We start from the raw sequence: 13358 nt of genomic DNA, 5'->3' as shown, positions 1-13358 counted from the left end.
CTTCGATAATTATTACTGCCTTAATTTTTCAATGCTCCAAAAAATTTTTCATAGCACCTGGAGCTCTCCATCCATGCAAACTATCTAGATTAATAAATAATTTTCTAATTTTAATATCATTTTTCTTTCGAAGAATGCTTCCATAATTTTTATTGCTGTAATTTTAGAGTGCCCGAAAAAATTCTCCAAAGCAATTGGAGCTCTCCAACCGTACTTTCAAAGTTCCTCGAGCAGCGATTGCCGCGCCACTACTTGCTGTCCGGTGACGTCATCGGCGGCTCTTGAGAAAGCCGAGGAACGCTTAGGAGCGCCGATATCGTCGTTCTCGCGAAGCTTGTATTTTAAACGGGCCAACTGATAAGGCGCATGCGTGGCTCTTTTGCATTGACACGAGAAAGCCAAGCTGAATTTCCCTCAGTTCTCTAGTGGCCGGTTTGAGAAGGGCTGCCACGAGAGGAATCGCGTATAATTTCGTTGGTCCTTTTGTCTCGCGCCTGCGCTCCCCTTACGTCTACCAAACTAGTTTCTCACGAGTTCACAACGTCACTGGGTGGCTTTTTTCCTCGACCATGTCGTACTGCGCTCGAATACTTCGAGGCCAGGTATGATCCAATCTTCTTCAATACCATCCTCGATTAAAACCATCTCTCAATTTTCAAACCGGCGTACCATTTTCCACTTGCTCCAATTCTTCGTTCTCATCGCTCGACCCCGTTATCAAGGTCAACCGTGTCAATCTACAATTGAACTATATCGGTCGTTCATTTAGAAATTCCTCGAAAAATAACATTCTTTCCGTCCCTCCTTGTCCAATTAGACAATCCTATCACGATAGAAACGATCTTATACAACCAGCAATAATCGCGAATTGCACTTTGCTCTCGAGATAGATTACCTCGATCGTGTTACATCTTCTGTTGTGTGACGTTCGTGTGAAATTTTGCAACATACGATGCAGCCAGAAATTTCCTAAATTCCACTCGCGACCTCGAACTCGATACTCTGTTGAAAAAAGCATGGTGTCTGTGCCTATTTCGGAGAAATTCCGTCGTTACAGTAACGAGCACATAAATCGTGGCGATAACGACACGGAGATTAAACATACAAACGCACGCAGAACGATAATTGCACGTTACATAATCTGTTTCGAATGTTGGTGCATATGTATCGGGTACATTTTTGGAGGACTTCGAGGTTAGGTATTGTGGCCATTGCGTAGTATCTAGCACCGAATGGCGGGCAGAGATGAATGGAAAAAGTATGCTCCTCGACGAGTAATTCGATCTTTTTGTCGTTATTGTCGCACACAAAGTAGTTGTAAAGTTTCTTCGCGATAAGAATGTAGAGATACGAATTGATAACATCGAGAGTAAAGACAGAGAGAGGAGATAGGAGAATTTTTCGTGTGTTCTTTTGTTCCGAATGATTCCCGAATACCTGTGCGCGATAACGCGAGGAAAGTTTCAAATTTTTGCCCTCCGCGAATAATCGAATTACGTAACTGTCTGGTGTATATAGGTGGTATCTATTAGAACTATTTCGTAATATGTACATACTTATACGCAACAAGTTAAGCACATAGTAAAATGCAGATATAGACACTCTGTTCTATTATCATAATTGCTTTTTCAACTGTTCCTCTTCGAGGCGATAGAATGCAGCCGTTAGTAATCCTCGGCTAAAAATACAACAAATCGCGTTTGTTCTTATTTATGGACATATTTAACCTCGCGTTATCCACGAGGAAACATTGTCAATAAAGGTAATCGTGGCAGCACGCGCGCGCGTGCGAAAAAAGCAAAGCAATTATGCAAATGAAATCAACAAATTCGCAACGATGAATAGTTAAGCGTGTTTTTGCGCGTTTCGCGATGTTATTTATAGAATTCCTGCCTGGGACAGGTTGTCCGGAATTTTTTAAGAAAGATTCTTCGTTTCTTCCAAGTTTCGTTACTTTTCATTGGGAAATTTTCTTTCGCAGAAAGCGGTCGTTCTCGCGACAGACATCCAGCAAAGATGTTTCAGCGTAAGCGCGTTGAGCTTTGCCGCCCAAAAGGTGGCGATGTCCAAATTCGACTCCGATATTTATCTTCCGTACGACAAGTTAGAGGACAGACTTAAGATTGTGAAGAAAAGGCAAGTGTAAATCAAGCAGAGTTCGCGAAATTTTGGAAAAACAATGAAATTATCGCAGATTTACTCTGGACATTTCAAGGAAATATTGGTAAAATTAATGAAATTATTGCAGATTGAACCGACCACTGACGTTGTCCGAGAAAGTATTGTACTCCCATCTCGATGAACCCGACAAACAGGAAATCGTTCGTGGCACCAGCTACCTTAGGCTACGACCAGATCGCGTGGCTATGCAAGACGCGACTGCACAGATGGCTATGTTACAGTTTATCAGCTCTGGTACGACATAAAGTATCGATAATTCACTCGAAAGCGCTAATTCTGATTTCACGTTTCGCGATCGATTCGAAACATCTCCGGAAGGAATCACTATGTAAAGATTTCTACTCCTCCGCTTCAATTTCCTAAATTTTTCACTCTAAATAGGGTGTCTTGAAATTATTTACACTCTGATCAGAGAATATTAATTAACGGAGGATAAACATAGAATGTTAATGAATAAATTCACAGAACTATTCACAACGATCAATTCTCTCCACAGGACTGCCCAAAGTCGCCGTTCCTTCGACGATCCACTGCGATCACTTGATCGAAGCTCAAGTCGGCGGAGTACAAGACTTGAAACGTGCAAAGGACATCAACAAAGAAGTGTACAACTTCTTGAAGACAGCAGGTGCCAAGTACGGCGTTGGTTTCTGGAATCCCGGCTCTGGTATCATTCACCAGATCATCTTGGAGAATTACGCCTTCCCGGGCTTGTTGATGATCGGTACCGATTCCCATACACCAAACGGTGGCGGTTTAGGCTGCCTTTGCATCGGTGTCGGTGGTGCAGATGCTGTCGACGTAATGGCGAGCATCCCGTGGGAATTGAAATGCCCTAAGGTAATCGGCGTGAAGCTGACTGGAACGTTGAAAGGATGGACCAGCCCTAAGGACATCATTCTGAAAGTTGCTGGTATCCTGACGGTGAAAGGAGGAACTGGAGCTATCGTTGAATACTTCGGCCCTGGTGTCGACAGTATCAGCTGCACTGGAATGGCGACAATTTGCAACATGGGAGCTGAAATTGGCGCTACCACTTCGATCTTCCCATATAACTATCGTATGCAGGATTATCTGAGAGCAACTGGCCGTTCTGAAATCGCTGGTGCCGCTGATCAGCACAAAGAGACCCTGTTAACTGCCGATTCCAACGCGAAATACGATCAAATTATCGAACTGGACTTGTCTACCTTGGAACCACACGTCAATGGACCATTCACGCCTGATCTTGCCCATCCTATCTCTAAATTGGGTAAGTGGAACGTGTTTTGGTGAGATCGAGGGATTGTGTATGTTCCAAGTAGATCAATTTTAATATTACGAGTATTTTTCACTTTGAAAAAATTTAGAGGAAATTGAGGAGTTAGAGTTTCTTAAGAATTTTACTTCGTACCTAGTCTAATTTTAGAGATACAAAGATAATTTCGAAGAGGCTGACTGTAATCTTCAGTTGGAAAAAATCGATGGCAATTTTCTAAGCTTCTGTAGAGAGCTTAGAGTACTTTAAAAAATTTTACGCGGTACCTAGTCTAATTTTAGAGGTACAAAAATAATTTGGAAGATCGACTGCTAAGAATAACGTCTGTGCTGTGAGAAAATGAAATGTGCGATCCCTCGAAGGTGTTGAATTTGTAAAAAGAAAAAGAAAAACGTTATCAAAGAACTACATCGTTCATAATAATGGCGACCAGGTGACGCTGCCAAGAAGAATGGCTGGCCTAACGAGATCAAGGTCGGTCTGATCGGTTCCTGCACAAACAGCTCTTACGAGGACATGGGTCGATGTGCGAACATCGCGAAACAAGCCATTGAACACGGTTTGAAAGCGAAGTCTGCGTTCAACGTTACACCAGGATCTGAACAGATTCGTGCTACCATCGAACGTGACGGAATCGTAGGTTTTTTTCTGATAAAATATCATTATAAATCGATTAGAAAGCTTGTATTCGGATAGAAGTTGCACAGTGTTTTTGGCACAGTGCCAAACATTGGTAGATGTCACTTAGCGACTAGTCACGCAGCCCACGCCAATTCTTAATTTGGCTTCGATGTATTTTGACAGTGTAAAAGAAAAAATAGAGGCTTGTCGATTCACGTGATGGGATAAATTGAGGTGACAGTGAAATCGATTTGAAATAGGTGGCGAAGTTGTAGAAAAATTATAGGGAGGATGTATGAGATAAATTTTGGGAGATAGGAAGATTAATTGTGAGAGATTTTTATTTATTGAAGATAGTGTGAAGTTTTAGTTTTTGTAACGAGGATAGTGCGAGCTTTCGAATCGTTGAAAATATTATAATTATTGCAAATTTTCAGATCGTTGAGAATATAATTATTGCAAATTTTCCATATTACTCATTTTCTAAGCTTTCGAGATCTCAGGAATATTGCAAATTTTCGAATCGCCAAAATTATAATTATTGCAAATTTTCCATATTATCGATTTTCTAAGCTTTCGAGATCTCAGGAATATTGCAAATTTTCGAATCGCCAAAATTATAATTATTGCAAATTTTCCATATTATCGATTTTCTAAGCTTTCGAGATCTCAGGAATATTGCAAATTTTCGAATCGCCAAAATAATAATTATTGCAAACTTTCGAATCCCCAAAATTATAATCATTCCAAATTTTCCATATTACTCATTTTCTAAGCTTTCTAAATCTCAGGAATATTGCAAACTTCTCACTCAAATAACGATCCCTCATTATTTAGGCGGAAACTCTTCGCGCATTCGGCGGAACCGTCTTAGCCAACGCTTGCGGACCCTGCATCGGTCAATGGGACCGTAAAGACATCAAGAAGGGAGACAAGAACACCATCGTCACATCGTACAATCGTAACTTCACCGGAAGAAACGACGCTAACCCCGCGACACACGCTTTCGTCACTAGCCCTGAACTCGTCACTGCCCTTTCGATCGCCGGCCGTCTCGACTTCAACCCAGTCACCGATAAGCTCAAGGGTAAAGATGGAAAGGAATTTCTCCTCAAAGATCCGTTCGGTAAGTCTAATCACTCGACTACGATGCTGTCTAATTTACAGATAATTAAACATGAGTCACTTTGTTCGCCGTATCTCTTTCATAACCAGTTAAAATATGCTCGTACATGCGTGATATCAAATCTAGTCGTAGAATGTCTACACAGACGACTAAATTTGGGTTTTAAATTAGATATCACACTGCGAAGAGTGACGTACTTCCTTGAAGAATTTCATCCTAAGTCAACGTTAAATGGATCGAGTTAATTATACACACAGACGACGACGATTTCGCATGCATGTAATAAATCAACGATAAACTGTGAATTTATCGCTGCGCAGTTTTTGCACCACGAACAAAGTTCTTTCACGTCTGGGACATTAATTTTATCGATAACGAGTGTTTGTGACAAGAAATCAGATAGGACGGTTTTGCAAAATGTTTCGTCAGATGTTTTTTAAAGAGCTACCAATAACAAATTTCGTACATCGCCGTTTTTATTTGACGAACTTTTTTTTGCAACAGCTAGAAATGTGATATCTCTGAATTACGGGAAATGTCATTTGAATCTTCAAAGGGTTTCACTATATGATAAAAGTTCAAGCATAAATTATCGAGGACAGTAAATCTCTCGTCAAAATTTTCAAATAAAAATTCTCCAAGGCTTTTCACCATGTGATCAAAAAAGCATAAATTATCGAGAACGCTAAATCTCTCATGCAAATTTTCTAAGGGTTTTCACGATATAACAAAAATTCAAGTATAAATTATCCATAATAGTAAATCTCTCGTCAAAATTTTCTAATAAAAAATTCTCTAAGGCTTTTCACCATGTGATAAAAATGTAAGCCTAAATTATCCAGAATTCCAAATATTTCACTCAATTTCCCGTCAAAATTTTCAAAGAAAAAATTCTCCAAATAATCAAAACATCGATTATTCCAGGCGACGAGCTTCCAAGCCGCGGTTTCGACCCCGGAATGGACACCTACGACGCTCCCCCAGCCGATGGCAGCAAAGTTAAGGTCGACGTGAGCCCAAAGAGCGAGAGATTACAATTGTTGGAACCATTCGACAAATGGAACGGCCAAGATCTCACCGACATGACCATTTTGATCAAAGTCAAAGGCAAATGCACCACTGATCACATCTCGGCAGCTGGACCATGGTTGAAATATCGTGGTCACTTGGACAACATCTCGAACAACATGTTCATTGGGTAAATTCTTCTACGTTCACCCTAATTCCATCAGATAAAACTAACACGGTGTCTTCGCAACTATTACAGAGCTGTAAATTCCGAGAACGGAGAGATGAACAAGATCAAGAACCAATTAACCGGCGAATGGGGCAAAGTTCCCGATGTTGCCAGACATTACAAGAAGAACGGCGTGAAATGGGTGGCTGTCGGTGACGAAAACTACGGCGAAGGTTCGTCTCGGGAGCACGCTGCTCTTGAACCAAGACATCTGGGCGGCCGTGCTATTATCGTGAAGAGTTTCGCTCGTATCCACGAGACCAACTTGAAGAAACAAGGACTGTTGCCCCTGACCTTTGCCAATCCCAGCGATTACGACAAGATTCAACCTACCGATAAGATCAGCCTTCTGGGATTGAAGGATCTCGCGCCTGGCAAGGTACGCTAATTACCCCTTTCGAACGGAGTTCCATTTTCAAAGTTTTAAGCTGAATAGAGCTTCCAACAATGATAATCGATCGCTGAATATTATCACCCCACTTCCTATTCACATTCTATTTTTTACATCCACATATTACCTACTTTGCAAATACAAAATACAAAATATTCGGCTAACGTACGGCAGTCGTTCGTAGTCGGAGCTTTACTTTCGAGTTGCCAGCAGTCAAAGGGTTAAAGTTCGACCATTAATGTCACATTATACAAAATTGACACTCGAAATAGCCAAACATTTTCTACCCTCGTTCAAGCGTCCAATCTTTGATCCTCGCCCTTGAACTTTACCTATGTATATCCCAGAAGAATGAAACTTCGCTGCCAAGTGAGAAATAGGAAGTTCTATTTTTAATCAATCTGTTAAATATTCTAATTAAAAATCACTCGAGATGACTGGTATCTTTCCTCCCTATTTCAGCCTGTAAAAGCAGAGATCAAGCACAAGGACGGCAAAGTAGACTCCATCAGTCTGAATCACACGATGAACGAGCAACAGATATCCTGGTTCAAAGCTGGCTCGGCTCTGAACCGTATGAAGGAGATCGCCAGCGGCAAGTAGAGAATCTCGATCATCGAGGAACCGCCCGAAAGCGTCATCGTTCGAAGAGACGTACCACGATCTCGTAGTTAGTTGTGTGTATGCCGATGGTAAGACCGCGCGAATCAAGACCGTCCGGTGTAACACTCTAATCTTCCAGGTAGAATTGCGTAACATTATCGTGAACACGTCGCGAGAGTGGTTGTGAGATATCGGATCGAAGGGGAGAAAAAAGAACCAGCAGTTCACAAGTATACACTCTGCCAGACGAAACAACGACAATTGGTGTGCGTTCGCCTCTTTTTTCCCCCGTGACAGATACCTCGACCAATTATACATACGTACACGGACGTCTGTCGTTCGTCGTAGAGGATTTAGTTATTCGGAGAGTGATGAACCAAGTCGGGTGACACATTTCGAGACGAAAAAGATAATAAACTAGCCGAATTTTTAGTATACACAGTTAGTCTTAGAGATAAAGAAAGCGAGAGAGAGAGAGAGAGAGAGAGAGTGAGGAAATAAAAATCGAATCATTTTTAGATGTACATTGTTCCGCGTACAAGCCGTATCCTCATGGGAAAAGCATCATACATCGATGAGAGGGAGAGTTACGAAATAGAGAGAGTGTTGCGAGAGGAAACTTCCACGCATCGATAGGAGACGACTGTGCCAACGTGTTCATTTTTAAATCGTGTACAGCCCCGCCGATGGCACGTCGAGATTGCATGCTCCCGTCGAGTGTGTGCTTCGTTCTGGCTCGATGGAATCTTCTGTATATACTATATATCGTCCGGAATGTAGGACAGGAACGTGGTTATACCGTTTTCTAGATACGACTGATTCGATCAAATGTAAGGGATCGCTGTTGTTACGCGACGAACAAATAAAAGAAAGAAAAAAAAAAAGAACGGTTGCACAGCGAGCAAAACAATGTGGTTTTTATTCGACCATGTTTTATACGTGTGTTGTTGTCGTTTCTCCTATTATTTGTGCTCGATAGTATTCCCCCCCCCCCTTTTTCCTTTAGTATGTATTTTCTGTTCGATTCCTTCTTTCACCGGTATTTCTCTTTCGTTGACAGTTTTGTTGGTATTATTTTTGGTGCGTACTTCCTATTTGATTTTTTTTTTCAAGAGTGTTTTACTTTGGTTCACAGTTTTTTATCGATTATTCTTTTCTCTCGGGATGTATACTTCGTATTTGATTCTTTTTTTTCAATGGTATTTTTATTTGGTTCACAGTTTTATGTGTATTATTATTTGCTTTCGGTTTTGATTGAAGTTACTGTTTACGAAAAAGGTGAAGAGAGATTTAAGATTGCATCAATTTTTCACTTCCACAAAATGAATTCTTTAAATACTTGCTCCAGCACTAATCCACACCTTCCGGGATTAATTATAAATCTCTAATTAAAATATTCCACTCCACTGTGCAGCTTATTTCCAAGAATTTATGTCCACCTTTTCAGCGTAACAATGTTACTACTTTTCATGTCGTTTAATTAAACAGGCATCCGCAATAGCGAGCTTGAACTTTTTCGAATATTTAATAACCAGCGTCAAAGCGAACTTCCCTTTTGATACATATAACGCAAACTGTCAGAAACACAGAGGATTATCAACAATTAACACGTCTGACGCTTTCTCTGAATAGCGAGACAAAGAAATTCCGTCCACCTGGTGCGTTTCAATTGTTAAACGCGACACATGTTCCACTAAAAGAGAGGCGCATGCTTCGTTACCACGACGACCAATTCGCCTAACAGTACACAAAGCCTGGACGAGTATAAATAAGCTCGACGCGAGTCCGTTCTTCGCTCAAAAGGATCCTCTTTTCTTCTCTTCCAAGCAATTTTTATTTCAACAATAATAAACCAGAAAATAGTTATCAGTTCGTTATGTCTGTCGAGGGTGAATTCTTTCTTTCGATAACCGGGACGATCGAGCACGCGGAATTTTACAACGTTGATAACGCTTACTGCAAGTACGGATTTCACTTTGGCCCAGAATGGAGCGTAGTCGCTGTGAGTTATTTTGTGTTCAACGAGCTGACACACTGTCACATCGGGGTGGAATGACAGCGGTTTTCGCTCGGTTCCGTAACGTGAGTTCGAACTTCGATCGTTTAGTGACTCGTACAATTCTGTTAGGGTATCGAGGAGGGCCTGACGCAGATGTGCAACTGCAGCAACGATGAACGAAACCTGATCGTTTGGAATTTCCCTCTGGAAGCCACGTTCAAAAGCACTAACCCTCATGGATGTGAGTGGAACGAATGTCGAGTTTTTCCCCGGGGATTAAATAGTTTGTATCGATTAGTGGATAACTGTTTCGTGAACTACTGTTTGTTTGGCACACTGGTGAAGGGGTTTTTCTTTTCGATTTTCATATTTTTTTGGAAAAGATTGTTCGAGAATCTGCAATTTGTTGAAGGAAGGAATTTTTCATTTTGGAGTTTTGAAATTGGAAGAAACAACTGTTTACTTGGAACATTGGTAAAATTATTATGGAGAAAGAAGGGAAAATTGTTGACAGAAACAATTTCATTGGTAATTCATAACTTGGTGATACTTTTCATTCATGAATTTTCTTTTCAACGAGAATTCAGCAAGAGACAAAATAAGATATTAAATAAGAAATTCTTCAAATTGGAATAAAGAACTGTTTCTTCGGCACATTGATAAAATTATTATGGAGGAAAGGGGGAAGCATATTGACAGAAACAATTTCATTGATAATTCGTAACTTGGTGATACTTTTCATTCATGAATTTTCTTTTCAACGAGAATTCAGCAAGAGACAAAATAAGATATTAAATAAGAAATTCTTCAAATTGGAATAAAGAACTGTTTCTTCGGCACATTGATAAAATTATTATGGAGGAAAGGGGGAAGCATATTGACAGAACCAATTTCATTGATAATTCGTAACTTGGTGATACTTTTCATTCATGAATTTTCTTTTCAACGAGAATTGAGCAAGACAAAAATAAAATGCATAATTTTTCAAAAAGGATTGCTGAAGGAAGAAATTCTTTCAAATAGGAAGTTTCATTATTAATACACTCTAAATACAGGAAATTTTACAAATGCTTCATACCTAATCGTATCCTAGGGCCCCAGTTAATAATGTCGATTTACGGCTTGGACATCTTCGGCCACGACGTCATCAGGGGATATGGAGTATGTCATTTACCGTTGAAAACAGGTCACCATGAGAAAAGGTATGAAGTTATAACCAGATGATTCTGCAATATTTCACGTCTGGCACAGTATAATTACGCTCGGTATATCTCTTCATGGTATTTCTAACTAAAAGATGAACCTGCAAAATTGCCTCGCGATTTATTATTCTGTTCAAAAAGTTCCTGGAAAAACTCTTACGAAAAGAAAAAAAAAACGCTAAAACGTAATACCGAGAATCTCCTATTCACTTGTCAAACAGTCGATAAATAATGCTACTTTGGTGTTATTTTCGATCCGTGAAAAGCTGTCGGATTTACTGGAAAATAACTCACTGATTTCGCAGACGCGATAACAAATCGACTTTTTCGCCGAAAAAACTAGACTAACATCGTCGATGCGTGCCATTTTTTCGCAGTTTTCCAGAATGAAACTTCCATTACTGGGACGCCGTTTTGAGTCCATTGAGACGATAAAACGAAATTGGTTGAACGAATTAAAAGCCATCCTAAAAATCAAGTTTCAACGACGCTGTCAAAAAGAATCGCTCGTATAATTGCGAGCAATGAGAATTATTTTCCTATTGCATTCGATTTTTCCTGGAACTTTCTGAATACACTTTTATAATTCAATATCGATGCAAAAGAATTTCTATACCGAAAAATAAAATCCACCAATCGTCGTCTTACTAAAATACGCTATAGTTCAGAAATATCAGGACACCCATAATTTTCACACACAAAGTATACAATTAAAATTCCATTTGTTTACTCTTATTATGAAATTCGAAGCAGAACAATTTTCAACAAAATTTGAATAATTTTGCAATAATTATTTAGTCACGTTTCACACTCGACAAGTGTCCTAATATTTACTTACGAACGAGAGCGTCGGTCTATGCTAATTTACTTCGAAAATGTCTGCTCTATCGATCAGCAATTTCGAGCAATCCGGCAACAAACATCAAGTGATATTTAACCAGGCAACGGAACATCGTACACCGATTATTATAATAGAATGAAATTGTGCAGGGTGTCCGTCTATGTGCCGGAGTCCTCCTCGTCGTTACAACGATTTGTGGCCTGGTTAACCGGAAGAAGGCCAGAACTAATTGATCCAGCGATATTGGCCTCTGGCGGCGGAAGGGAACGTAAGGCAATATTTTGAAGCATTCCGTGTTCGGTTTGCGATGACGTGCACCTCTGCTGACATTAAATTAATTGAACTTGCCAAGATTCAGCGTATTAGGGACAGTCGATACGTCAAGCGTATTAACGTGCACGTTTCGTATCTGCGGACAGGAACGAATTAAACTATCTCCACGGTACCGAATCCTCGAGCATCGGTTAATTGATACGTCTGATCTTACCGATATCAATTATTGCTGTCACGTAATATTGGAAATAATTCTATCCCTCTCTTATTTCCTCGCCCTTGTCAGTCAGACAATCCATTTGTAACTTCTTCTGCTTGTTTGTTCTATCAATGGAAACTTTTTTTCGTTGATTTTTAGACACTGATAAGAAGCTACTACGTTTCTGTTATCGTCGAGTTACGTCGTTGATGCTCCCGAGATATTAATTCAATTACGCAAGACATCTCTACAATTTGGATGAAATTTTTAGCTTCTTCGAGGACAGTGACGCTTTTGGAAATTCCAATTTTGTGATTCACTCGGAATTTATCGCATAATCTCCCGATAAGAGAAATAGTTCAATTGCTGTCGATTTAATATGATAATTTCTTTCTCTGTCCCTGAAGAGGTTAAAAATGAGACATAAATTCCAAATCTTCACATTTCTCTCCTTCCAACTCACGCAAACCTGAAATTTAAATTTAATAAGAAATCTTACTGAATCAAACCGACACTCAATTCGTCCAAAATTAATTAAATTCCCAACAAATGGTCCATCCTGCCGAATCGTCCAGTTAACGCCGTATTCGGCACCGAAATCGAACCGTTTTACGATCACAGTAATAATTCCCGTCCCCTTTTTAATCGCGCTAGCAGCTCGTTTCTACGAACCGATTCTCAGCCGGACGTTTAACGATATTTCGCGATCTTGCTGGTATAACGCGAGATGAAGTGTTAAACGAACGAAAGCATTTGTCCTCGACAACACGGTTTATTTGCCGTGACTCGCAGACGCCGTGAACCACGGCGGAAAAGCCACGTTCTCACCTGATCAAGAGCTGCGCGCCACGAGTAATAACTTCCTTTATAATTGCAGTCACGCGCATGAGAGTAGAGGGTATTGTTACCGTAACGTTCAACGTCGTGCTCAAAGATTTCTTCAAGTTGGGCTACAACAACGGCGAGAAGAGGACCAAGTGACGAGCTTACGAGAAACACCTTCGATTACGAACGAAATATCTCGTCTCCGGTGTTACGCGGATATTCTCGTCTCACGTTGGTAATCAACGAAATAGTAACGATCTTGATGTACATGCGTACCGTTACACGTCGGAGATTTACGAAAACTTACATTATTAACGACCGTGCTCGTTATCGTGTTACCCGTAGTAATTAAGACGGTAACAGGAAATTAATTACTGAAGACCGATGTCGACCCTTTAACACGCCATTCTGCCCTCCATGAAGGTTTCTGCATGAGCGCGCTATGTCGAAGAGTGTCGGGTGTATTGCTGTTAAAGCGTGTTATAATGATCGCGGGGAAGTTTCGCCGGCGAAGTAATTTATTGTGCAGCGTGCGTGTGTATTTAACAACAGTGGAGGTTCTACCGGGGAATGGAATTTTTTATTAATCGACTGGGGAGGGG

The 13358-nt window shown here is 40.4% G+C and overlaps 2 protein-coding genes across 4 annotated transcripts; both read left to right on the top strand.

Moving 5' to 3' along the window:
• The first annotated feature begins 406 nt into the window (after positions 1 to 406).
• Positions 407 to 8301, top strand: LOC108576291 (aconitate hydratase, mitochondrial-like). 3 transcript variants are annotated; one of them, XM_017939252.1, is made up of 11 exons: positions 407 to 602; positions 1982 to 2136; positions 2249 to 2415; positions 2678 to 3433; positions 3873 to 4075; positions 4898 to 5186; positions 6111 to 6384; positions 6454 to 6802; positions 7277 to 7491; positions 7561 to 7683; positions 7937 to 8301. In XM_017939252.1, exons 1-9 carry the CDS (start codon positions 570 to 572, stop codon positions 7415 to 7417), a joined length of 2367 nt encoding a protein of 788 aa, XP_017794741.1. In that variant the 5' UTR covers positions 407 to 569; the 3' UTR covers positions 7418 to 7491; positions 7561 to 7683; positions 7937 to 8301. The 3 variants fall into 3 exon arrangements, with proteins under 3 accessions (XP_017794741.1, XP_017794740.1, XP_017794739.1); XM_017939251.1 differs by having other exon boundaries at positions 7557 to 7683; XM_017939250.1 differs by having other exon boundaries at positions 7277 to 7683.
• Positions 8302 to 9293: 992 nt separating this feature from the next.
• Positions 9294 to 12912, top strand: LOC108576167 (B9 domain-containing protein 1-like). Its single transcript, XM_017939110.1, has 5 exons — positions 9294 to 9419; positions 9546 to 9657; positions 10510 to 10618; positions 11609 to 11727; positions 12809 to 12912. Exons 1-5 carry the CDS (start codon positions 9294 to 9296, stop codon positions 12910 to 12912), a joined length of 570 nt encoding a protein of 189 aa, XP_017794599.1.
• Positions 12913 to 13358: the final 446 nt, after the last annotated feature.

Source organism: Habropoda laboriosa, unplaced genomic scaffold (genome assembly GCF_001263275.1).
Source record: "Habropoda laboriosa isolate 0110345459 unplaced genomic scaffold, ASM126327v1 scaffold212, whole genome shotgun sequence".
Lineage (NCBI taxonomy): Eukaryota > Metazoa > Arthropoda > Insecta > Hymenoptera > Apidae > Habropoda > Habropoda laboriosa.
The sequence above is the reverse complement of the archived record's forward strand: the minus strand, read 5'-3'. Positions and strand labels throughout refer to the sequence as shown.